The following is a 27,585-nucleotide window of genomic DNA, read 5'->3' as shown; positions in this document are numbered from 1 at the left end:
TTTCCAACAAAGGTACAATGTGGAAAGATGCCTTTTCAGCAAGTGGTTCTGGGAAAATTAGATATTCACATGCAAAAAGATGAATTTAGATCCTTATCTCACACCATATGTAAACATTACCACGAAAAAGACCATGAATATATGAGCTAAAACTATAAAATTTACAGAAGAAAACAGAGAAAATTTTTAACTTTTGGTTAGGCAAAGAATTTTTTAGGTATGACATTATGACAATACATAAAAGGAAAAACTAATAAATTATACTTCAAATGTAAAATTTTGCTCTTCAAGACACACCATTAAGAAAACTAAGGGACTTCCCTGGTGGCACAATGGTTAAAGACTCTGAGCTCCCAATGCAGGGGGCTCGGGTTCGATCCCTGGTCTGGGAACTAGATCCCACATGCATGCCACAACTATGAGTTCGCATGCCGCAACTAAGGAGCCCCCGTGCTGTAACTGAGGAGCTCGTGAGCCGCGACTAAGGAGCCCACCTTCTGCAACTAAGACGTGGTGCAACCAAGTAAATAAATAAATAAAAAGAAAATTAAAAGATGAGCCACAGACTGAGAGAAAGTGCTTGTGTATATATATACGGATTCTGAATATAAAATCTATTAAGAACTTTACGATTCAATGATAAGAAGACAACCCAATTATCATCACAAAAGATAAAGAGATGGTTAATAAGTACATGAAAAGATGCCCAACATCATTACTCACAAAAAAAAATGTAGATTAAAACACCAGTAAGATGACTGCTTAATGGGTAGAGAGTTTCAGTTTAGGATAATGAAAAATTTCTGAAGATGTGTAGGAGTGACAGTTGCACAACTGTGTGAATTTATTTAATGCCACTGTACTGTACAGTTAATGGCACAGTCACTTTGGAAAATGGCTTTGGAGTTTCTAAAGAGTTAAACATAAAAGTATCATATGACTCAGCAATTCCACTCCTAGGCATTTACCCAACAGAAACGAAAACATATGTCTACACAAAGATTTGTAAGCAAATATTCCTAGAAGCATTATTTCTAATTGCCAAGAACTGAAAAAAATTTAAAAGTCCATCAATTGGTGATGGACACATTTTGGTATATCTGCACAAGAGAATATCATTCAGCAATAAAATGGAATAAAATACTGATACATGATATAAGCAGCTTTTTGGGGCAATGGGAATGGGGTAAGATAATGGCTGCAGAACTCTTTACATTAATTAAAAATCATTAAATTGTATACTTATACTGGGTGTATTGTTGGAGGGAGGTATTCCCTGGAACAGAGACCATCATCTTGCTTCTCCAGACCAAACACTGTCTTCCCCAGGAGAACTCCAGGTCAGAAGCTTCAGAACAGAGGCTTCCATCCTTTCATTTCACAGGGACATGGGGAAGAAATGCAAATTGAGTCACAGCTGGACACATGCTCCATGCCTTGCTGCTGTGCCTTTTTTCAGCCCAATGGCTAATTTGGGAGCACCTCTCAATTCAATGTTCTCAATTCACTCCATCCACTAAATAGGACTCCAATATCAAAGGTAAATTAGTGATGTAGTCACTGTCAAACAGTACCAGGGCTGAATGACAGGAATGCACAAAACCATCATGTTATGAGTACTTGAAGCAGCTCTATGAAGGCATCACTGATATCAAATGCAGACTTCACAATGTCCATGAATAATGGGAACCTTACCTAGAAGGCCCCCAGAAGCCATCCCATCAGGCCCCTTGCTCAGAGCAGGAGTGAAGTCCATGCCCTACTCAGCCATGGGAGAGCAGCATGACATCATGCCAATGGGTGCAGGGCCATCACTCTCCAGGGCACTGCAAACAGGGAACAGAGGCTGCTTTATGCTGAGCAATTGTGAGGTGACCATCAAACACAGAAGGGCTTCTTCCCTAAGAGCCAGTGGTGCAACAACTCTCCCAAAGTCCCCCAACAAGTCACAAAGTACAACACTGCCCCTTCAGGCTTCCCCATGTGCAGGGCAGTCCTGGAGTGTCTCCTCTGGTGGCGGTCCTTCTATACAAGGTCCAGCTTCTGCCTGAAGGCTACTCATGTAGGCTCCTTCTTGAGTGTTAATTCTCTTATATTGATAAGGTTAAAAAAAAGAGGCTGATTTTTAAAATAAAATGTTAAAAAAGGGGGGTGGAGAGCTGAAGACTTTACTGTATTCCCTGCCCTCAGAAGGCTTCTCTCCAGAGTGAGGTTTCTGGCATTGGGAAGAAGGAAGTGTGGCTGACACCTCTCCCAGGTCAGTTGTACACACAGGATCCTTCTCCAGTGTGAAGCGTTCTACGCGGAACAGGCAGGAGCTGCAGCTTTTTGCCCTCCTACTTACCTCACTCACAACGTGGTAACTTGCTGCTGCAAAACAGGATTAACTCTGAGAGGAGGCTTTCCAACACTAGCTGTACTCATGCCTTTCTCTGATGGGGACTGCATGAAACAGGTTTCATATTTTCCTGGAAGTTTTCACGTAGTTACTGCATTTGCACAACTGTTGCCTGGTGTGAATTTTCTAGTGCTAACAAGAGTGGAGCTCTGAATGGAGATGCCCGTTCTCCACATTTGTGAGTCCTTTATCAGTGTGAATGATTTGGTAAGGGGGAAGTGCAAAATTTTGCTCAAAATTTTGGGCCACGCTCCCTGCCCTCATAAGGGCTTTCTATGGGGCAAATATTTTGGTGCTCAATGGAAAATAGAGGTCTGGCTGGAGGCTTTCTCATGTAACATTCAAAGGTGTGAACGTACTCCTGCTTTCTCAGGATGGAGACAAAGGTGAAGGCCTTCAAAATGCACTTGGGATTTTTTTCCCTATTCTTAAGTTTTTTTTGGTGGTAGAAAAGGGAACACCTCTCCTTGAACACCTCTCCATTTGCTGTGCATTGATCAGGTGTCTCTTTCAGTGTCAGTTCTCTGTGGATTCTGCAGAATGTGGAGCTGGCAGGGCCTCAGTGTCTGGTGACAGACAGGTGCTGTGCAGTGAGGGGAGTCCAGGCCTGGGACCCCTGACACTGTGCCCACCTTCCTCAGAGGGACAAGTCAGGCTCATGGAAGAACAGGTTTTCAAGAACTATTTAAGGATATGTGAAGAGGAGGCCAATGATGGAGGACCTGGCCATAAGAGGGGAGAAAGAGAGAGGCTGAGAGGCAAAGGACCAAGAGCGTTTAGCCAGGGGACAGGAAGTCAGGGTAAATTAGGATGGGGTGTCAGAAAGATAGAAAAGAGGCATGGGTACTCACATTGATGCCAGGGCAACAGAAGACACAGGTCAGGTACCAGGTAAGAGATCAGCCCACTGCCACAGGCCCTTCCACACCTGTCTTGCACTCACCAGGACTGGTCTTCCATGGGTCTCTCTGGTCATGAACTGATCCGAGCCACCCGATCCACCAGCTAGGTCCCCTTTCGATGTTCAAGTTGGGTGACCGCACTGGGGTGGGTGGAGACAGTAATTCTTAAGGGAGATCAAGGCGTTTGTGCGAGGTCAGCCAGCCCCAGGTCAGGGGTGATTCACTCCATGACAGACCAAGGTGGATGAGGATTACTTATGCATCTGGGAGAACTGAACCTCAAAAAATGAACACCCCGGGAAGGTCCCACTAGAAAAGCTCAGTGGCCCCTGAATCAATGACCATGTTAGTGCCCATAAAGCCAGTAAAGGCGCTGACAAGGGGCAGCTGGCAGGAAACTTCCACTGGAGGAGGTGTGATAGAGGGACCGAAAAGTCACAGACCCTGACTGGTTCATCAGACCAGAAAATAACCAAGAAATATATATATATAACAAGAAAATAACCGGCTACTCCTGTTGTGATATTTTTGACCTTGGACTACAGTTGTCAAGGTCCCAAGGCAAAAGGTGTTGGGGGTTGTTTATACTGTAGTCTGGGAGGAGAGGTAGCAGAACATTGGACAGCACTAGGGCCAGCAGCACCCCTCACGGGGAAACTGGCAGCCTGACCTGGTGAAGACAGCACCATATCACAGCAGAAGCCCCACCGGGCCTCACTAAGGAGACCCACTTCTTCCGAAAGAAAGGCACATGACCTTGTCCTCAAAGGTCACTGGGTCCTGCAACAGCAGGCAAGGGGCACATGAATGTGTTCTAAGCATCAGGCACTGGACCTGACATGCCAGTCTCTGTCCTGCCACACACTTCCCCTTATGTCTCCCAAACCCTGTCCCCTGACACACCTGCCCACCCTTTCGTATCTGAGAGCGTGGGCCGTCCTCCTGGGTATGCACTCCCCCCATGTCCATTGGTGTTTGGACAATGCTTCTCTTTTTCTGCACCCACCTCATCTACTCAGCTATTGGTCCTTAGTCTGGACACCCCACACTCACCTCAAGGCCTATCTGTAACAACCTAAGAGTTTCCTTCCAAAATCCCATTCTCAGCATCTTCCCTGGTCCAGGCCACCAGTGCACTGCAGTCTGGACATCAGGAGGCCAAATCAAAATCCCCTATCTGTTCACGGGCACATGTGTCACCTCCACCTAGAGGCCTCCAGACAACTCAGTCTCTACCCGTACAAAATCCAACTGCTAATCTTCCCCCAAATGTACTCCTCCTGCCAACCTCCGATCTCCATCTCATTCTTTATCTGAACACTTACGGTGGTCCTTTACCCTCCACTACGTTCACTCTCCACGTGTAACTGGAGGTCCCATCGACTCCACTTTGAAAGACGCATCCAAAATCTGAGTATCTCTCCCACCTCTCCTGCTTCTATTCTGAGCAGGCCACCCAACATATACCTGCAGCAGCAACCTCATGAAGCTGCCTGCTTTCAGCCCCACCACAACCCCTCTCCCACAAGGCTGCTCAGTGTGTTTATGCGGGATCCACGGGGATAGTTTCAAAATCCTAACTCAGATCATAGCCATCCATCTTCTAATGAAAAATTTCTGTGGCTCCCAGCATCCTCAGCCCGTCAACAGAGTTAGGACTCCTATCCTCACGCTCTCGGTTACCCGCAACGGAGACTGGAAAACTTTCCTGAATGCTCAGGTCAGTCTCACCTCCAGGTCTTCGCACATGCACATTCCTCAGCCTGCACCCTCCACATTTTATCATACTGGATTCTGAAAGGGAGACCCCCCGACCTGTGAACGTTCCACTGTCCTGAACACCCAGGCCTGAGGCTGAGTCAGGGACTTGGGGCACCGGGGTTCGGAGTCCAGCCAGGTGGAGGCCAGGAGACTCTGCCTCATCCGTGCCTAGTCGATCGGCTCGCTTATCACGCCCGCAGTCCAGCTACATAATGGGTCAAGACCTCGGAATGGCTGGTTTTCGAGCCTGGGTCTTCTTCTCCGTAAAGTGGACACAACGCACAGGGCGACGACTCCGGGGCGGCCACGGACACAGACGGGCCTTGACGGAGGTATCCGCAGGGCACCCCGGCGCCAGGCGGTCCCCCGACAGCCGAGGACACACGAGCTCGGGGAGGTGGGACGTTCGCTGCGGTCATGGGGCGTACAAGGCACAGCGGGTGGACCACCAAGGCTCTCGTACCTACCCTACTCCCGTTTCCGCGGGCCCGGGGAGCCTCCTGGATGCCGTCCACAGCCCAGCAACTACGTCCCTCCACGAAGCGCCGACATAAAGGCGGGACAAAGAAGCAACGGTCCGACCCCGGAAGTCCCGCCCCCGCCGGCGCGGCCATTTCGGAAACGCCCCCTCCCTTAGGTGATCATTGGTCCCTATCCTGGGCTCTCATTGGTCAACACTGTGTGCGGTCGCACGGCGAGGGTGTTTCTGGGTAATGTAGTTCGTGTCTCGTGAGACGTGACGCAACGTGCGTCCTTCCTGATCACCTAGGCAACGACTAGGCGGCAGCGCGATTGGCTCCGGGAAAAGCGTCATAGTCAGCCGCGAGCCTTGAACCAGTGAAGGGTCAGGATTTGGGCGTTTTCGCGTGGGCCTCAGGGGGTGGGGCGGGACTTCCGGCACGGCCATTGCAGTCTTCGTTTTGCGGCGGGTTGGGCTGTGCGCAAACAGTTGCTGGGACGTGCGGCGAAGGGGGCCGGGGGGGTCGTGCTGGAACCGTCATCGCACCTTGGCAGTCACTTTTACCCTCGGCTGACGGCCCTTCCTTCCTGAGCCTCGGTCTTCCCGGAAGTGGAACGGACGCAGAGAGTCTCCGCGCCCCGCCTTCGTCCCACATTCTCGGGAGACAGCTCCTATATCATACTGGGGAAGACAAAGGCCTTGAGTGCGACCGTCAGCCTGCGGTCACTCCACCCAGTGGGTGTGGGGGTTCGGATGAGCCCGCTGGGCTCTTCCCCGTCGCCGCCTGGCAGGGCCCCGCCCAGCCCACAGGTTGTGACCGGGCCTGAAGCGTCGCAGATGGACCCGGCGCAGGTGAGTGGCGGGTGCACAGGTCCTCACCCGCTGGCATCCCCCCCTCCTGTGCCTGGAGCCCGTTAGAGAATGGTCGTGTCCCGAATTCTTCACCTGCACATGAGTCTGGGGTCCTGAGAGTCACTTTCCCCTAGCATCCGGAGCCTAGGCCAGAGGTTAAATGGAGCGGATCACGTGGGATAAGGTCTGGAAAGGTGCCCCTAGCACAGGGATCAGCATGTGCCAGTTGCTTGGAGGTGAGTATAAGGTGGAAGTGTTCAGGGAAACCACAGGTCTCCATTTCGTCAGGTGGAAATAACAAGCAGGGGAACTGGAAGCAGGCCTGGAATAGCAGAGTGAGGTGCTGGGCCTCTGTTCGCAGTGTGATGCGAGTCACGGCAAGTGTAGAGCAGAGGAGGGAGGTGTTCTGACTCAGATCTTAACAAGCTCCCTCTGGATGCTGGGTGGAGAAGAGACTGGCAGGTGGGGTGCTGTTGCAGGCAGGAAGACCATTGAGGAGGAGACTGCAGTAGTCCAGGTGTGTGCTTTTTGTGGCTGGAGCAGAGAGGTACCTGTGAGGTAGGAGAAGTGGTTGGCTCCTGGATGTGCTTTTTAAGTAGGACGGACTAGATTTCCTGATGTGTGGCAATGAGGTATCATGGTTGACCCTGATAGGTTTTCCGGATGTGGAAGTTGGTGCGAGGAGTAGATTTCAGAGGGAAGATAAAGAGTTGGGTTTTGGCCTTATTGTATTTGAAATGGCCCAGAGGGACTTCCCTGGTAGTCCAGTGGGTAAGACTCTGTGCTCCCAATGCAGGGGGCCCAGGTTTGATCCCTAGTCGGGAAACTAGATCCCACATGTGTGCTGCAACTAAGAAGTCCGCATGGCACAACTAAGAGTCCAAATGCCACGACTAAAGATCCCGCATGCCGCAACTAAGACCCAGCACAGCCTAAATAAATAATAAATAAATATTAAAAAACAATGTCCCAGAGACTGCCAGATTGAGGTGCCAAGTGTGCTTTCTGCCGGGTCCAGGCTGGAGACATCTAAGGGGTGGAGGCTTGTGCTTAGACACTGTGTGCAGCTGTGAGCTGGGTACAGGATGATGACCAAGCCTCTGAGTAGAGTGTAGACTTGGGATGAAAAATGAAGCATGGAAGTAACTGAGGTAGGATAACAGAGGGGCCCGAGGTTACATTGTTTTACCTCTCTACAGCTCACCAGGTTTTTGTGGCTATCCTCCTTGGGTCCAGGGGTTTTTGTCAGGCTATTGGAGTAGCAGGGACATAAAGGGTCAGCCCAAGCTAAGAGTTTCTAAGCCAAGAGTGGGGGCCAGCGGGTCTGGGATTCGTGTATTAGGAAGGGCAAGGACAGCTATGACTGGTGAAGGGACAGCATGCACAAGGTCAGAGCTGGAAGAGAATAAGGGTGTTTGAGATCTTACTCATGGTTCTGGGGGGCAAGGTTGAAGCAGCAGAGCAAAGAAGGGAGGCATTAAATAGAGGGGTGAGGGCTGTCTCTGTCAGTGGGAAGTTTTGGCAATCAAGGGCAGTCCAAGGTTAGTATTGGATTTTGCTTGCCTTTGTCGGCAAGCTATGTACATAGTGGTATATGGGTACACTAGGGAGATGCTTGTGGTGTGGCCAGGGAGAGGGGCGATGGTATTGTGGGCTGTGGGGAGTGGAGATATGAGGAAGGTATGGTCCTATGTGTACAAGGTAAGGGAATGAGCCCTGGTACTAGAGGCTTAAGGAAGAAAACAGAGCCCAAATTTTCTTATATTTGGGAGGTGTGACCTGGAGGACACAAGGGAAATTGTCCAATGGGGGAAGTGGGCTGTGTGCCAACCTAGAGCTGAAACAGCATCCATCTATCCACCTTCCATTTGTTCCTCTTGTTTGGTTTGGTCTGGATACAGTGGCCAGTGGGAGTACGAGGAGAGAAGGACACCAGTGGTGCCAGCACCTGTTGTCTTCTCTGAGGTGAGGGCCTGGAGAGGGGGGTGAGCTGCAGGTAAGTGAGGGGAGGATGGACTGAGGGGGTCATGAGAAGAGGAGATGACAGTGGTAGATGTGGCAGAACTCTGAGTCACAGGTCATTTTGTGCCCATTTGACTATTTGTTTATTATTCACCCCACCTATTGGCCCCCTGGCTTAGCTGTCTCATCATTGCAGAGTCTGGTGACCTTTGAGGATGTGGCTGTGCACTTTTCCAAGGAGGAGTGGGGGCTCCTTGATGCAGCCCAAAGGCAGCTGTACCACAGTGTGATGCTGGAGAACTTGGAGCTCATGACCTCACTTGGTAAGGCCCTTATGCCCTGCCCAGCCTGGTGGCCAGCATCTGCCTTCTGCCTTCTCCCCACAGAAAGCTCTGTTCATCCCAAAGCTGGACCATGGACACTGCTTCCTTCCCAGGTTTCCTGTTGTAGGTGCTGTGAGTGCTGGGACTGAGCTGTATGCACTCGCCCTGTTTCTCCCTGAGCAGCCTGATGAGCAATCCTAACAGCTGTTAGGTCCCACAGAGGCCTTGTGGGAGAAGAGGTTGGGGATCAGGCATTCTGGTCTGCCTAAAGGATCCCACTGAGCTTGGCCAGTTCCTGGCAGGGTGACCTAGTGTGGGGCCATGCCTAGGTTCTGCCCCTTCTCCCAGAGACATTTTTTTTTAAATGGCTTGACTGATACATATCATAACATTCACCTTTTTTTTCGGCTGTGTCGGGTTTTAGTTCAGGCAAGTGGGATCTTTGATGCAGCATGCAGGCTCTTTGTTGCAGTGCACACAGGCTTCTCTCTAGTTGTGGCACGCAGGCTCCAGAGCACATGGGCTCTGTAGTTTGTGGGACACGGGCTGCCTTGTTAAGGCTCACAGGCTCAGTAGTTGTGGCACACAGGCTTAGTTGCCACGCAGCATGTGGGATCTTAGTTCCCTGACCAGGGATCAAACCCGTCTCACCTGCATTGGAAGGTGGATTCGTTACCACTGGACCACCAGAGAAGTCCCACGTTCAACTTTTTTTTTTTTTTTTTTGCGGTACGCGGGCCCCTCACCGCTGTGGCCTCTCCCGTGTGGAGCACAGCCTCCAGACACGCAGGCTCAGCGGCCATGGCTCACGGGTCCAGCCGCTCCGTGGCATGTGGGACCCTCCCAGACTGGGGCACGAACCTGTGTCCCCCCCATTGGCAGGTGGACTCCCAACCACTGTGCCACCAGGGAAGCCCCAATGTTCACTTTTTTAATGTGTACAGTTTAGTGGTTTTTCATATGTTCTCATTGTATAAATATCACCATAGTCCATAAAACTCCTAGAAAAGAACATAGGCAGTATGTTCTCTGACATAAATCATACCAGTTTTCTTAAGTCAGTCTCCCAAGGCAATAGAAATAAAAACAAAAATAAAGAAATGGGACCTAATCAAACTTACAAGTTTCTGCACAGCAAACGAAACCATAAACAAAACAAAAAGACAACCTACGGACTGGGAGAAAATATTTGCAAATGATACAACTGACAAGGGTTTAATTTACAAAGTATACAAACAGCCCATATAATTCAGTAACAACAACAAAAAACCTAATTGAAAAATGGGCAGACACCTGCTGGGCCTGTGTGCCACAAATGCTAGGGCCCGCACGCCTGGAGCCCATGCTCTGCAGCTGGAGAGGCCACTGCAACGAGAGGCCTGCATACCACAGCGAGGAGTGGCCCCCCCCTTGCTGTGGCCAGAGAGAAGGCCATGTGCAGTGGCAAGGACCCAGCACAACCAAAAATAAAATAAATAAATTAAGAAAAATAAAAATAAAAATGGGCAGAAGACCTAAATAGACATTTCTCCAAAGAAGACATACAGATGGGCAATAGGCACATTAAAAGATGCTCATCATTACTAATTATTAGAGACGTGCAAATGAAAACTACAATGTGGTACCACCTCACACTGAGCAGGATGGCCATCATTAAAAAGTCTACAAATAACAGATGCTGGAGAGGGTGTAGAGAAAAGGGAACCCTCCTATGCTGTTGGGGGGAATGTAAATTGGTGCAGCCACTATGGAAAACAGTATGGAGGTTCCTTAAAACACTAAAAATAGAGTTGCCATATGATTGAACAATCCCATTCCTGAGCACATATCCAGAGAAAACTTGAAAAGATACATGCACCCCAATGTTCACAGCAGCACTATTTACAATAGCCAAGGCATGGAGACAACCTAAATGTCCCTCAACAGATGGTAAAGAAGATGTGGTGTATATATACAATGGAATATTACTCAGCCTTAGAAAAGAATGAAATAATGCCATTAGCAGCAATGTGGATGGACCAGAGATTATCATACTAAATGAAGTAAGTCATAAGGAGAAAGACAAGTACCATGTGAGATCTTATAGGTGGAATCTAAAATACGACACATGAACATATCTATGAAGCAGAAACAGACTCACAGATACAGAGAACAGACTTGTGGTTGCTAAGGGTGGGAGTTGGAGGAGGGATGGATTGGGAGTTTGGGATTAGCAGATGCACCCTAGTACATACTGGATGGATAAACAAGGTCCTACTGTATAGAACAGGGAACTGTATTCAATATCCTGTGATCATAATGCAAAAGAATATGAAAAAGAATTGTACATATATGTGTAATTGAATCACTATGCTGTACAGCATAAATTAACACAACATACTTCAATTAAAATTTTTAAAAATTAGAGGTAATAAATATCACCATACTCTAATTTTAGAACATTTTCATTACCTAAAGAAAAACTTTGTAGCCTTTAGCAGTCACTCTATATCCCCCCTCATCCCTTCCTCCTGAGTCTTAGGCAACCACTAATCTACTTTCTGACTATATAGATTTGCTTATTCTAGATATTTTATACAAATGGAATCATACAATATACATTTTTCTGTGACTGGCTTTCACTTAGCATAATGTTTTTGAGGTTCATCCATGTTGCAGCACATATCAGTAATATGTTGTTCATTTTTATGGCTGAATAATATTCCATTGTATCGATATACCCGTTTTTTTAATCCATTCATCAGTTGATGGGCATTTGGCTTGTTTCCACTTTTCAACTGTTACAAAAATTATGGCTGTTATGAACGTTCATGTACAAGTTTTTGTGTAGATATGTTTCATTGCTCTTGGGTAGATACATAGCAGTGGAATTCACAAACTGTTTCCCAAACTAGCAGCACCATTTTACATTTCCACTGCAGTGTATGAATGTTCTGAGTTCTCTACTTCCTCATAAACAACTTGTTACTATCTTTTTTCTTATAGCTATCCTGGTGGGGTGGTATCTCATTGTGGTTTGAATTTGCATTTCTCTAATGACTAATGCTGTTGAGCATTTTTTCACGTACTTACTGGCCATTTGTGTATATTTATCTTTCTTTGAGAAATGTCTTTTCAAGTTCTTTGCCTCTGTGTACATGCCTCTGGTAAGGCCCCTTTACTCTGTGGCTTGCTGGGCCCTGTCCTGCACAGTGAACCTTTCACTCTTACTCTGGCCCCCTTGGCCTATCAACAAACCCTTGGGCCCATTTCTGTATGTGTCAGTCACACATTTCTAATGAAATCACCCTTTCCACTAAGTGGAGCACTCAGTTAACCAGAAATTTCTCGGCTTTCAGGTTGTTGGCATGGAGTGGAAGATGAGGAGGTATGTTCCAAGCAGGATGCTTCTGTAGATGTGGTGTCACAGGTCAGGATTTTCAGTGCACATTCTTCCACCCAGAAGGCTGACAGTTGTGACATGTGTGACCCATTCTTGAAAGACATTTTGCACCTGGATGTACATCAAGGAACACATGCTGAGGAGACTCCCTACACATGTGTAGCATGTGGCAGAGAGTTTTGGTTTGGTGCAAACCTTCACCAGCATCAGAAGGAGTGCAGTGGAGAAAAGCCCTTCAAATGGGACAAGGACAGGGACTTGTTTGTGCAGAGCTCAATAGTCTGTCTATCAGAGAAGCCCTTTACATGTGGGTTAGGTGGTAAGGATGTCTCAGACAGCCATGACCTCCTCCAGCACCCAAACACAGATGGCAGTGGGAAGCCACACAGCAGCACAAAGTGCAGGGAGGCCTTACCACACCCTTCCAGTCTTGGGCAGCTCCCAGAAGTCCATGCCTCACAGAAGCCCTTCAAGTGCAGTGACTGTGGAAAAGCCTTCCAGAAGAGTTCTGTCCTCCTCAACCACCTGAGAACTCACTCTGAAGAGATACCATTTAGATGCCTAAGAGTTGAAAATTCCTTAGAGGAGAAATTAACTCTTGTTAATGACCAAAAGTTTCACACTGGAGAAACATCTCACATATGTAAGGAGTGTGGCAAGGCCTTTAGTCATCCGTCTAAGCTGAGGAAGCACCAGAAATTTCATACTGGAGTAAAATACTATGAGTGCAGTGACTGTGGGAAAACTTTCAGCCACAAACTCACACTTGTTCATCACCAGAGAATCCACACAGGAGAAAGGCCTTATGAATGCAGTGAATGTGGGAAAGCCTTCAATAACAGGTCACACCTCACTCGGCATGAGAAAGTTCACACTGGAGAAAGACCTTTTGAGTGCAGCAAATGTGGCAGAGCCTTCAGCCAAAGCTCCAATTTCCTTCGGCACCAGAAAGTCCACACCCAAGTAAGACCTTATGAGTGCAATCAGTGTAGCAAAGCCTTCAGCCGCAGCTCTGCTCTCATTCAGCACTGGAGGGTTCACACTGGAGAAAGGCCTTATGAATGCAGTGAGTGTGGGAGAGCTTTTAACAATAACTCCAACCTTGCTCAGCATCAGAAGGTCCACACTGGAGAACGGCCTTTTGAATGCACTGAATGTGGAAGAGACTTCAACCAAAGCTCTCACCTCCTTCGACATCAGAAAGTTCACACCGGAGAACGGCCTTTTGGATGCAGTGAGTGTGGGAAAGCCTTCAGCAATAGCTCTACCCTCATTCAGCACCAGAAAGTACATACTGGTCAAAGGCCTTATGAGTGCAGTGAATGTAGAAAAGCCTTCAGTCGCAACTCCAGCCTGATTCAGCACTGGAGAATTCACACTGGAGAAAGGCCTTACGAGTGCAACGAATGTGGGAAAGCCTTTGCTCACAGTTCCAGTCTCATTGAGCACTGGAGAGTTCACACAAGAGAAAGGCCTTATGAGTGTAGTGAATGTGGGAAATTCTTTAGCCAAAACTCCATTCTTATTAAACATCAGAAAGTTCACACTGGAGAAAGGCCTTATGAGTGCACTGAATGTGGGAAGTTCTTTAGCCGCAAGTCCAGCCTCATTTATCACTGGAGAGTTCACACTGGGGAAAGGCCTTATGAGTGCAGTGAATGTGGGAGAGCCTTCAGCAATAACTCTCACCTGGTTCGTCACCAGAGAGTTCACACACAAGAAAGGCCCTATGAATGCAGCCAATGTGGGAAAGCCTTTAGTGAAAGATCAACACTTGTTCGACACCAGATAGTTCACACCAGAGAAAGGACTTATGAATGTGGCCACTGTGGGAAAATCTTCAGCCGCCTCTGCAACCTTGCTCAGCATAAGAGGATTCATACCTGAGTGGAGCGTTGTAGAAATGATCTTCATGAGAAAATCTTCAGCTACATCCAACTTCATGCAGCAGAATACCCACAAAGAAATTACCTAATGTGTCACTAATGTGGAAGAGCCTTCAGAAGCTACTCTGCCCTTTTTGAGCAGCTCAGGCAGCACTGTCTCGCCTCTGGAGCATAAACCTCTTTCTAGCTGCCTGGATCCAAATATTTGCAGCAGTCACCTACATATACATGGAGAGAACACCTCCCTTTGCCTCCCTTCTCCTTTCCTGGAGGGTGTTGGGATTGTCCTAGGCTCACTGGAATGGCTTCATTCCCATTGCCTCTGAGAGGGTTAAGGAATGAACTGACCCTATGCCGGTTGAGAGATTAATTAATCAAGACACATGACAGTCTTAAATGTTAATATACTTAACAGTGCTTCAAGGTACATGAAGCAAAAACTGATAGAACTGCAAGGAGAAATAGACAAATCCACAATTATAGTTGGAGATGTCCACATCCATCCCAGATAATCGGTAAGGACAGAGAAGACGAACAACACTGCCAACCAACTTGACCTAATTGACATTTGTAGAACATTCTGTCCAATAAAGGCAGAATACACATTCTTTTCACAGGCACATAGAACATTTACCAAAATGGAGCATCTTCTGGGCCACAAAACAAGGCTTGATAAATGGAAAAGAATTGAAATAATACAAAGTATGGACCCTGACTATGAGAGAATTCAATAAGAAGTCAAGAATAGTATGATGTATGGAAAACCCTCACTTGGAAACTAAATAGCACACTTGTAAATAATCCATGGTCAAAGATGAAATCAAAAGAAAAATTAGAAAGTATTTTGAATGAAAATGAAAACAGGATATCACAATATACGGAATGTACCTAAAACAGTACCAAGGGAGAAATATTTGTGTGTGTCTCCATGTATACTAGTGAAATAAGAATAAGCCCTATGGAGTGTAAAAAAGAATCATTAAATGCTCAATTTTTTAAAAGTTACAACAAAAGAAGCAACCATGACAAATACAAGCCATAATAACTTTTTCCCTTCAATAAAAGGTAAAAGCCAATTGCAGAGGTCACCTGAGCCCCCAGGAGACAGAAATGCAGAACGTCAGGAGGGGCCTCATTGACACACTCGGGGCCCCTCCACAGCCCTGCTCACAGTTGCCAGTTGTGTGGTTTCTTAAGGGATGTCTGTCTCCCCATGTCTTAGTCCATTCCAACTGACAGAACAAAAATACCATAAACTGGGTGGCTAATAAATAATAGAAATTTCTCACAGTTCTGGAGGCTGGAAAATCCAAGATCACGGTGCCAGATTTGGTGTCTGGTGAGGATCCTGGATAATAGCTGTCTTCTGTGTCTTCACACAGTGGAAGGAGAGAGGGAGTTCTCAGAGGGTCTCTTTTATGAGGGCGCTAATCCCATTCATGAGGGTTCCTCCCCCATGACCTAATCATCTCCCAAAGGCCCCCACCTCCAAATACCAAACATTGAGGGTTAGGTTTTAACCTATGTATTTTGGGGGGACACAACATTCGGTCTACATCACCTACTAGAATGTCTGTTTCATGCAGGAGGGCCCCTATGGGTTTTGTCTCTGCTGGGTGAGTTCAGTCTCCAGAGCACAGCAGCAGTTTACACAGCCTGGGGTAGGTGTGTAAGCACTCAGGGAGTGCAGGAAGGGGGATGTACTACTCTTTCCCTGTGCTTTCCTACCTTCTCCCTCCTGAGTCAGCTCTGATGACAGGGCTGTGGTCTGGGCCCAGCACAGTCCTTCAGAGCAGCCAAACATTCCCTGGAGTCCTACTGTGTGCCAGGCTCTTGCCTGAGCTCTGTGGTAAATACATTTCATCTCCATCTGATGTGCAGTACAGAGATTTAACGTGCAAACAGACTAAAGCAGCGTCATTGTAGGGTGGCTGGAGCTATGAAGGAAATGAAGCAGAGGTGACGAAAGTGATGGCTGCTACTGCAGATTGGTTGGGGAGAGCTGAGGAGGTGACTCCAGGGGAAGGGTATTCCAGCCAGAGGGAACCACAGTGCAGAGGCCCCAGGCAGGAATGAACAATGAGGAGACGCAGTGGCCCATGAAGAGAAGAAGGTCAAGAAGTCAGGAAGTCATGCCGGCCCATTTGGCTGGGGTGAGGAGTTTGGTTTAGTCTACCCTACCCCCACTTGTTTGTCATCTGAGCCCTACTCAGCTCAGCTGGACTCTAACTCTGCTTCCACACAGACTGCCATGCCAGGGGCAGACAATTATTACACACAGGGAGAAGGGCCTGAGCAGGCCTGGTGGTGGGCGTATGCCTTACGGTGTTGGAGAGACATTGAGCAGACTGGCCGAGAACTCCGTAGGGTCCTACCCCACGTGGCCACCACCCCTCCTGCCATCAGGGGGTGGGTGAGAGTAATCACTGAAGCTAAAGGAAGCAGTGGTTTCCAACCCCAACCCACAGTACTGGCTGAGCACCATGGCCCAAAGCCCCTCAAGTCCAGCGTTGGTGGCTCTCTCCCCAAACATACCTCCCAGCTAACATTTCCTTCTTGACATGAAGCATGATTTCTAGACCAGGGACACAGCTACAACCACATAACAAGTTTCGCTGAACTGACATTTTATTTACCTTTTGAATAAACAGTTTCCAAAATTTTAAACATAGATCTGGATCCATACATTGATTCAACCACTTCTTTCCCTGGAGCCCTGGGAGAGCGGCAGCAAAAACAGCCAAAGCCATGGTGTGCAGAGACATCAGGAACACTAGCTGGGTCACAAAAGCCACATCCTAGGACTACAGGATCTTCTTTCAGTCCCAGGGTGATGGCCATGAGGTGAACATGCCTGGAAAGGCTCTGAGAATCCAGGAAACCTGTAGATTATTTGCTGACAGTGACCTTAGACACAGGGAACAGGTTTGCAATTCCTGAGAAATGCTGTATGCCACACCCTGTGAAACCATGGTTCCTGGAACATTTGTGGGTGCCTCTTTAGAACCAGCTCAAACCCTCTCGTTTACCAGATTCCCCACTCCACATGACCTCACTCAGTGCTTCTGTGTCCACTTACTCTTTCCAACAGGCCCCTGTAGGACTTATGGCCAGTCTAGAACTTACCTCCACGTTCTCGATTTCAGGGGGCATGGCTTCTGAGCTGATTCTGGAAACTTCTTCTGACCAATGCTGGAGATTGCAGAACATTCCCTGGGAACAAGGAACCCAGGTGCTTGTCCCTAGTCACCTGGGGATCTTATACCAACCACCCCATTCTTCAGGTGAGCTCTGGATCCTCAAGTAAACCTGACATCCAGGCTGAAGATTTATCCACAAAGCCCTTCAATCTTTCCCTGGAGGTCTCAGGCACCAGTGCAAGTTAGGCCAACCTTGACTGGAGCTGTCCTCTGCCATCCTGCTGGCCCCACTGAGGCAGACAAAAGTCAGGGACCCGCACAGAAACCGTTCCCTCTATCCATGAGCCCAATTTTGTTCTCAATCCTTCCACACACAGATCCCAAAGATTAAGGGTGGTTTAAACAAAAAGGCCTAAAGATTACCAGACATTCCAGAGCAGTGTGAGCCAGTTCCAGGGTTGGATAAATGCACAACAGGGACCCAATGTCAACAGTGTCCATGAAAATGGTTAACCTTCCCTGGAAGGCCCCAGCAGACACTGCTCAGCTACTCTTGGCCAGAACTAGGTCATGTCCACACCTAAACCAGTTGGAGGGGGAGAGAATAAGACCCATTATGGGCTCCACCACTCATGATTCTCTCCTTTATCAAGTGGGGAACACAGAGGTCAGCTTCCCTGAGCACACACAGTGACTGATGCACACCACGGGGACCTGCCAGGTGGTAGAAGTGGGATGGCTTCTGTCACAGAAACTGGCAGTGACTCAACACTGCCAACAGCCTGGGCAGGTGAGAGTGCAACACAGCTCCTGAACGCTTCCCATGTACCTGGCACCAGCCCAGTGTGGGTGCTGGGGTGTGACATGTTTAGCTTTCAAATGGCTACTCTCCTCAATCTCCTTTCTGGAGTGAGACCTTTCATGTTGAACAAGGTGCCAGCCATGTCTAAAGGTTTTCCCACATCCCCGTCCCCCTATGGCCTTTCACCAGTGTGGACTTTCTTGTGCTGAAGGAGGGTAGAACTATGTTTAAAGGCTTTCCCACATTCTGTACATTCATAAGCCCTCTCTTCAGTGTGGAACTGCTGGTGCCGATTTCGGTAGGACCTGGTAGTGAAGGTTTTCCCACACAGGCTGCACTCATAGGGACGTTCTCCAGTGTGGACTTTCCAGTGCTGATACAGCCCAGAGCGGGTCACGTAAGTTTTCCCACATTCACTGCACTCATAGGGCCTCTCTCCGGTGTGAACTCTCTGGTGAAGAATGAAGCTATGGTTGTATTTGAAGAATTTCCCACATTCCCTGCACTCATAGGGCCTTTCTCCAATGTGAACTTTCCGGTGCCGAATGAGGGTAGACAGAACGCTGAAGGACTTCCCACACTCGCTGCACTGGTAAGGCCTCTCTCCAGTGTGAATTCTCTGGTGCAGAACAAGTGCATCTTTGCGGTTGAAGGTTTTCCCGCACTCACCACACTTGAAAGGTTTTATGCCAGTATGAACCTTCTGGTGCTTCCTCAGTTTAGATGGGTAACTGAAGGCCTTCCCACACTCATTACACACATGGGATGTTTCTCCAGTGTGAGTTTTTCGGTGATGAACCAGGGTTGAGCTCTCCATGGGGGCATTTCCACCTGCTGGGCACCTGAAGGGTCTCTCTTTGGTGTGAGTGATCAGGTGGTCGAGGAGCGTGAAGGCCTTCAGGAAGGCTTGCCCGCAGTTGCTGCACTTGAAGGGCTTCTGTGTGGCATGGGCTCCCTGCCGTTGCTGGCGAGTGGAGCTGGGTGGGAAGGCCTTGTGCTCGGTGCTTCTGCGTGGTGTCCCCTCTCTGTGGGTGGCCTGGGGCTGGAGGAAGCCTAAGGCGGCAGGGATGTCCTTCCCAGACACCCTGCACAGAAAGGGGTTCTCTGACAGGCGGACTCTGTGGCTCTTCACCTGCTCGGGAGGGGCTTCCTCATCCTGCAGTCTACACAGAAAACCTGAGACAGAAGAGTCAGTCACTGAGAGCTGGCTTAGATGGAAGAGGAACCTTCATCATCAGTGCATGTTGGACACACCCATAAAGGAGTCCACAGAATTGCCAGGAGGTTGCAAGGAAAGGTCTGGATGAGAAAGGGCTGGCCCAGTGGAACAGGGCTCTGCCAGAGCCCAGAATAGGGGAGACCTCAACAGGGACCAGGACACAAAGATGGGAACAGTGCAGGGAAGGGATTCAGGGCCTCTAAGTCACTCCTGTGCAAAGGGTATCGGCAAGGCCTTAGCTACTGGAGACAGCAAGCACTGTGAAGAGGCTGTGTCTACTCCAACGAAAACATGACTGTGACACAGTAGCTGGTGCTCAAGTATTACTGAAGGATATGTACGCACCTCAAATCACACATACAGGAGGTCACAGTTGACAGTTCTGCACTGGCACAGAGGAGAGGAAATGACAAGACAGAGGCCAGAGAGGTGGGTCGTCCAGAGCCATGGTAGAGATAGCAAGACCACACAGTGAGTCCACAAGAGGGGAGAGGAAAGGTGGGAATAAGGTGTGGTTACTGGCCCCAGCACCAAAATGCCAGTGTACTCAGATACCCATTACTGAAACCAAGGCACCCCCTAGCCCTATTCACCAAGACCAGGACCCATCCTGGCCTCTGCTCTGCTGACCACAGTCATATCCACCATGTTGGGCATCCAGGGCTCTTCCTCACACTTCATTTGGGCCACCGCACCCTTCATAGGGACCTCAAAGGTGCAAAGCCTAGGAGGTAGAAAGGTAATAAGATGCCAGCCCAAATCAAGGCTGACCCATCCCTACACGTACCACAGGAAGCTCATGTCACCATGGCAACCAGGTAGGAAACCAAGTATTAGAACATGAACCTCTTCTGTACATTTAAAAAAAAAATTGTCAGAGAAGCAATTGTAATGTTCATTTTTTTAAATTTATTTTTTAAGTTGAAATATAGTTGATTTACAATGTTGTATTAGTTTCCGGTGTTCAGCAAAGTGATTCAGTTATATAAATATACATATATATTCTTTTCCATTATAGATTATTACAAGATACTGAATATAGTTCCCTGTGCTATACAGTAGATCCTTGTTGGAACCTCTTCTGTACATTAAAAAATTTGTTAAGAAGGTAGATCTCATGGTTTATTTGCTTTACCACAGTTTTTTAAAAAAGACCCTCCTGAGCTTCCCTGGTGGCGCAGTGGTTGAGAGTCCGCCTGCCGATGCAGGGGACACGGGTTCGTGCCCTGGTCCGGGAGGATCCCACATGCCGCGGAGCGGCTGGGCCCGTGAGCCATGGCCGCTGAGCCTGCGCGTCCGGAGCCTGTGCCCCGCAACGGGAGAGGCCACAACGGTGAGAGGCCCGCGTACCGCAAAAAAAAAAAAAAAAAAAAGACCCTCCTGTGAAGCAAAACTGACATAACTAAAGAAAGAAATAGACAAACAATAATATTTAGAGACTTCGATTTCTAACTTTCATATATGGATAGAACGACTAGGCAGAAAATGAACAAGGATATAACACATGAATAACAATAAAAATCAACTAGACCTCCAAGACATCTATAGAACATGCCACCTAACAACAGCAGAATACATATTCTCCTCCATTCTCACATGCACATGGAACATTCTCCAGAATAGACCATTTGCTAGGATATAAAACAAGACTCAGTAGACTTCAGACAATTGAAATCATACAAAGAATGTTTTCTAACTACAAAGGAATTAAAACAGAAATCAGGGCTTCCCTGGTGGCACAGTGGTTGAGAGTCCGCCTGCCGACGCAGGGGACATGGGTTTGTGCCCCGGTCCGGGAAGATCCCACATGCCGCAGAGCGGCTGGGCCCGTGAGCCAAGATCCTACATGCCACGGAGCGGCTGGGCCCGTGAGCCATGGCCGCTGAGCCTGCGCATCCGGGGCCTGTGCTCCGCAATGGGAGAGGCCACAACAGTGAGAGGCCCGCGTACCGCAAAAAAAACAAAAAAAGAAAAACAAAAAACAGAAATCAACAACAGAAAGAAATTTGGGAAACTCACAAATTTTAAAAAATTCATTCCCATTATGGTTTATTACAGGATATTGAATATAGTTCCCTGTGCTGTACAATAGGATCTTGTTGTTTATCCATTCTATATATAATAGTTTGCATCTGCTAGTCACAAACTCCCAATCCATCCCTCCCCTGCCCTCCGCTTTCCCTTGGCAACCACAAGTCTATTCTCTATGTCAGTGAGTCTGGGAAACTCACAAATTCATGGAATTTAAATTAAGTACTCCTAAATAACCACAAGGAAAGTTACAAAACATTTTGAGATGAAAGAAAAAGAGAACACAACATACCAAAAGTTATCAGGAAAAGTATTGCTTAGAGGGAAAATTACAAAAACATCTCTGAGCTGTCTTATTCACAACACTTCTGACACCACACGCATGGGGGCTTTCCCACACCATTTCTCCAACTCTCTGACACCAACTGGGTGTTCAAGGATTCAATCCAATTCTGACACCAACTACCTGGAATTAGCATCAGATTCCACAGGTTATGGACGCAGTCCCACAAGACTGCCCCCACTTCAGACATCAACGGGAAGTCCCAGGGCTCCTGTACTTTCTGACCAACTGACTATAAATCTGGGATTCTCACAATTATTGATTCCTCCTCAGGTTCAATAATTTGTTAGAACAGATCAGAGAACTCGGGAAAAGAGTTTGCTTACTATTACCAATTTATTTTAAAGGATACAACTAAGGAACAGCCCAATGGAAGAGATGAAAAGGCCAAGGTATGCCAGGGGTGGGGATTGAGGACATAGGGGGTAAGAAGTGTCCATGCCCTTGATGGCACCATTCTCCCAGCATCTTGCTGTGTCCACTAACCCAGAAACTCTCCGAACTGGTCATTTAAGAGTTTTTATGGATGTTTTATCACATAGGCATGACTGATTAAATCACTGGCCATTGATGACTGGCCCAATCTCCAGCCCCTTTCCCTTCCCCAAAGGTCAGGGTAGCGAGGTGGAGAGGAGGGGTTGGCAGTAGCTGAACACCCAACCTTACAATCATGCCTTGGTCTTTCTGGTGACCATCCCCCATCCTGAAACCATCTAGGGGTTCCCAGCCACCGTCAACCCATTAGCATACAAAAGACTCTCTTATCACTCCAGAGATTCCAAAGGTTTTAGGAGCTGCATGCCAAGGAACTGGGAACAAAGACAAAGTATATATTTCTTATGTCACAACACACATATTAAAAAAAGGTCTCTATATGTGTAACTGAATCACTTTGTTGTACCCCTGAAACATTGTAAATCAACTACACTTCAATTAAAAATAAATTTAAAAAATTTAAAAAAGAATCTTCAATATCCTAACTTTATACTTCAAGGAACAACAACAACAAAAAGCAACCCAAAACTAGAAGAAGGAAGGCAATAAAAAAGAGCAGAGATAAACTGACTGAAGAAGAAACAGAACAGCTGAATAGACTTAAAAACAAAATAAAAAACTTCCCTCACAGGAAAAAAAAAAACCTAGGCCGAGATGGCTTCACAGATTAATAATAACACAGGAATAAGAATTAACACCAGGGGACTTCCTGGTGGTCCAGTGGTTAAGAATCCACCTTCCAATGCAGGGGACTCGGGTTGGATCCCTCGTTGGGGAACTAAGATGCCACATGCAGGGCATCTAAGCCCAGGTGCCACAACTACAGAGCCCACATGCAGCAACTACTGAGCCCATGTGCCACAACTAGAAAGCAGCTCACGTACCGCAACAAAAGATCCCGTGTGCCACAACTAAGACCCGACGCACCCCAAAATAAATAAATAAATATATTTTTTTAAGAAAAGAATTAACACCAATATTTCACAAACTGTGCCAGAAAAAGAAGAGAAGGGAACATTTCCCAACTCATCCACTGAAGCCAAAATTATCCTCATACTCAATCCAAATAAAGACATAACCAGAAAAGAAAACTACACCATTGATAACTCTTATGAATACAGAAAATCAATTACTGTAATATACCACGTTAACAGAATAAAGGACAAAAATCACATGGTCATTTCAATAGACATGGAAAAGCACTGCACAAAATCTAACGACTTTTCTCTATAAATGCCCTCAACAAACAAGAGAAGGGATCTTCCTCACCTGAAAAGGGCATATGCAACAAACCTACGGCTAACATCATACTTATTAGTGAAAGACTGAACGCTTTTCCCATAAGATCTGGAACAAGACAAGGATGTCTACTCTTACAACTTATATTCAATAAAGTACTGAGGTTCTAGCCAACCAAGTCAGTTAAGCAAAGAAAGAAGTAAAAATATCTCTACTCACAGATGACATGACATTATATAGAGAGAAAATACCAAGGAATCCACCGAAAAGAATAACCATTAGAACAAATAAATGAGTTTAGCAAGGCTGCAGGATACAAGATCAGTATACAAAAATCAATTATATTTCTATACACTAGCAATGTACAATCTAAAATAAAATTAAGAAAGTAATTCCACTTAAAAGAGCATTAAAATGAATATTTAGAAATAAATTTAGCCTTGTAAACTGAAAACACTTTAAAAAATTACAGAGCTAAATAAATAGAAAGACAACCATGTTCATGGATTGAAATACATTAAGGTGGCAATCCTGGGAATTCCCTGGCGGTCCAGTGGTTAGGACTCCACGCTTTCACTGCCGAGGGCGCGGGTTCAACCCCTGGTCGGGTAACTAAGATCCCACAAGCCACTCAACGCGACAAAAAAACAAACAAACAAAAAAAATGGCAATCCTGCCTAAATTGATCTACTGATTTAAATTCATGGCTCACACCTGGCCCAGAGAGGCCCCTATAAAACTTCTTTTGGAGGCCCCTATAAAACTTCATGGCTCACACCTGGCCCAGAGAGGCCCCTATAAAACAAACAAACAAAAAAAATGGCAATCCTGCCTAAATTGATCTACTGATTTAAATTCATGGCTCACACCTGGCCCAGAGAGGCCCCTATAAAACTTCTTTTGGAGGAAGAAGGCCAAAACCAGAACAGAGAGGGCCCACAGCTTCAGCAAAGTCACGAAGCCAGAAAGAGGAAGAGCTGGATAGGATTTGTTAGGCAAACTGTAGACATCTGAACCCCAAGCCTTACTCCAGGAGCCTGTAGGGCAACAGGTGTTGAGGCTGCCAACAGGGCTGCTCAGAGAGAGGCAGGGGAAGAGCACACAGCCGCTGTGGGCTTTAAGATACACAGAACTTCCCATGGATTAAAGGCAGAGGTGGTCAGTTTGCTGAGGGAAAGTGTGAGAGACTTACCCAGTGAGCCAATGAGTGCAAAGTTCTCCAGCATAACATCACGGTACAGGCTCCTCTGGGTCAAATTAAGGATCCCCCACTCCTCTCGAGAGAAATACACAGCCACATCCTCAAAGGTCACAGGGGCCTGTAATGATGAATTCAACTGAGCCTTAGGGTCAATAGTGGGCAGAAAGCCAACCAAAATATGAACAGAGAAACACATCCATGCCCTTGACCTGTGTCTCAAGGTCCTGCCACATCTCTCACTGACATCATCTTTCCCTTTGAGCCCGCACCCCTCACATACCCTCATACCTCCTTCCTCCTAACACCTCAATCTCAGAGGATTCCCAAGGCCCCCAGTACCATTGGTGCCTCTCCCTTCATGCTGCTACTAAATTCTGCATCCAGCCCACAACAACAGGCTGGTGACCAGAGAGATGCCATCTATGTACCCCGCCAAGCACTCAGGCCCCACCCTATTTCCTGCCAGCCAATTCTCTCCGTGTCCCAGAGGTCACCTTTCATAAGGAAAAAAGACTATGTTCTCCTCTCTCTCTCTTAGGCCTGAGTACATCATCCAAGGGCCCTCCAGTCTGTCCTCCTGCATGCAGACACATAACTGTACCGCAGCATGGTACAACTCCACACCCTCACCACAGCCTCGCCAGTCCACCCCACTGGCAACTCCCGCGTTCCACTGTGCACAGTGGTGTGTGTCTCCAGTGCGCTACCACAGAGAGCATCTTCAATCCCATCCTGCCTCGTCCACCCCACACCTCCCATGGCCCACAGCCAAGGACAACCCCCAGCTCTGCACAGAGGACCTACTCATCCTTCAACCCTCAGCCGCCGGGATCCACACACGGAGCTCCGAGACCCCCAGCCCTCCTCTTCTCTATCTCTGCATAGACTGTTCCTTCACCTGTCATAGCCTTCCTCACCTGTCACGGGCTCATTCAGAGTCCGGACCCGCTGGGTGGGGATCCGGGTGGTGAGAGCCTGGGGCGCACCTCCCACTCACCTGCGCCTCCTCTGCCATTGGAACCTGTGGGCGGAGAGTTTCAGCGGACGCAGCTGAGATCCGCACCCGCCACCCCGTCCAGCGCGCTGGAGCCTCCGGCCGACCGAGAAAAATGTGCCCGAGGACTGGGAGCAGCCTCGGGACGTTCTCAGGGTACGACAGCGAGTCTCAGGAAAAGCAAGTCATGCCCGGGGGTCACGGAGCAAGCAAAGGCGTGGCGAGGGTCCCTGCGCTTCTCTCAGACGGGGTGGTCTCTGCGGTGCGAGCGCTGCCCTCAAAAGTGCTCGCACCGACCACCAGCGGCGGCAAAACGAGTACCACAGGGAAACGCCGGAAGTCCCGCCCCGCCCCGCCCGTGCGCCTCCGTTAAGTCTGCGCCCGCGTTACCCGCGACCTCGTTCGGGGAGGGCGCGAACTACGTTTCCCATAAGCGACGTCGCAGACTGCGTCCGTACCGACGGAGCCAATGACAGCCCAGGAGAGGGGCGTTTCCGGGAGAGCCTCGTGGGCGGGGCAGGGACTTCCAGTGTCGGCTTTAGTTCCTTTGGACCCGCGCCGGGGCGGAGAGAAAGGGCTGCGGCAGCGGGGCATGGCGTCCAGGAGGCTCCCCGGGCCCGCGGCCAGCGGAGCGGGCGAGGTGCGAGAGTCGGGGAGGTCCCACCACGCCCTGTACCCGCGGTGACCGAGCCGAGGTGACCCCGGCCGTGGAGAGGTGCAACTGAAATGCACTCATTTCAAGTGCAAAGTTTGATGAGGTTGGAAAAATAAATACACCCATTAATTAGATTCGAGTCACTCTCTGGAGTAATCTCCTTAGCCCAATACAGCTTTGTCCCACCCACCTCCATTATGCTGTTATTGGCAAATATATTTGTTTGTTATAGGCCAAACAGTACAATTATACTGGTTTTATACAGTTGCTTTTAAAATAAGAAATATGAATTTACGGTTTCTTTTATACACATGTCAATCATTACAGTATCATACAGAATAGTTTTGCTGCATGAAAAATCCCCTCTGCTCCATCTACCCCTCTCTCCCCCTGAGTCCCTGGCAATCACTATTTTACTGTCTCTATAGACTGGCCTTTCCCAGAAAGTCATAAAGTTGGAATCATACAGTATGTACCTTTTTCAGACTGACTTTTTGACTTAGGAATACACATTTAAGATTCCTCCATGCCTCTTTGTGGCTAGATAGCTCAGTTCTTTTTATTGCTAAATAATATTCCATTGTATGAATGTACCAGTTTCTTTATTCATTTACCTGTCGAAAGGGATCTCAGTTTGATTCCAGCTCTAAGCAATTATGAATAAACCTGTTATAAACATTCCTGTTCTAGTGTCTGTATGGACATGTTTTCAACGCATTTATATAAATACCTAGGAGTGTGACTGATGGATCATATGCTAGGACTGTATTTAAGTTTGTATGAAACTGCCAATTGTCTTCCTAAGTGGTTATATCATTTTGCATTCTCACCAGCAGTGAGTGAGAGTTCTGGTTCCTCCTGTTGTCAGTATTTTGGATTTTAGCCATTCTAATAGGTATGTAGTGATACTGTTTAAATTTGCAATTCCTTAAAGACATATGATGTTGAGAGTATTTTCATCTGCTTATCTCTGCCATCTGTGTATCTTCTTTGGTGAGGTGTCTGTTCAGATCTTTTGCTTTTTTTTTTGGCCGTGCCACGTGGCATACGGGATCTTAGTTCCCCTACCAGGGATCGAACCCACGCCCCCTGCAGTGGAAGTGCAGAGTCTTAACCACTGACTGCCAAGGAAGTTCGCATTATCCTTTTAAAACTGACTTCGTATTCTTGAATTTTAAAAGGCTTTGTTTATTTGTGGGGGGTTTTTTTGGTACATTTTGGATAAAAGTCCTTTATCAGATTTATGTTTTGCAAATATTTTCCCCTAGTCTATGGCTTGTCTTTTCATTCTCTTTCATAGTATCTTTCACAGAGCAGAACTTTTAATTTTAGATAAGTCCAACTGAATTTTTTTCTTCATGGATCATGCTTTTTGTGTTGTATCCAAAAGTCATCTCAATGCCAAACTCAAAGTCACCTAGATTTTTTTTCCCATGTTATCTTCTAGAAGTTGTACAGTTGTACACATTTAACTCTATGATGATTATTATTTTTTTTTTGCGGTACGCGGGCCTCTCACTGTTGTGGCCTCTCCCATTGT

At 47.5% G+C, this 27,585-nt stretch overlaps 2 protein-coding genes across 3 annotated transcripts; one reads left to right on the top strand and one right to left on the bottom strand.

Annotated features, from left to right (window-relative positions):
- Positions 1-5,752: 5,752 nt before the first annotated feature.
- On the top strand, positions 5,753-16,715 carry ZNF132 (zinc finger protein 132). Its single transcript, XM_079907147.1, has 3 exons — positions 5,753-6,373; positions 8,532-8,658; positions 11,997-16,715. Exons 1-3 carry the CDS (start codon positions 6,275-6,277, stop codon positions 13,925-13,927), a joined length of 2,157 nt encoding a protein of 718 aa, XP_079763273.1. The 5' UTR covers positions 5,753-6,274; the 3' UTR covers positions 13,928-16,715.
- ZNF584 (zinc finger protein 584) lies at positions 16,708-25,700 on the bottom strand. 2 transcript variants are annotated; one of them, XM_079907149.1, is made up of 3 exons: positions 25,314-25,700; positions 24,388-24,514; positions 16,708-19,044 (listed from the first exon to the last, which is right to left on the bottom strand). In XM_079907149.1, exons 2-3 carry the CDS (start codon positions 24,419-24,421, stop codon positions 18,041-18,043), a joined length of 1,038 nt encoding a protein of 345 aa, XP_079763275.1. In that variant the 5' UTR covers positions 24,422-24,514; positions 25,314-25,700; the 3' UTR covers positions 16,708-18,040. The 2 variants fall into 2 exon arrangements, with proteins under 2 accessions (XP_079763275.1, XP_079763274.1); XM_079907148.1 differs by having other exon boundaries at positions 25,394-25,700.
- Positions 25,701-27,585: the final 1,885 nt, after the last annotated feature.

Source organism: Stenella coeruleoalba (genome assembly GCF_951394435.1).
Source record: "Stenella coeruleoalba genome assembly, chromosome: 20".
NCBI lineage: Eukaryota > Metazoa > Chordata > Mammalia > Artiodactyla > Delphinidae > Stenella > Stenella coeruleoalba.
This window is presented reverse-complemented; position numbering and strand designations above follow the sequence as displayed.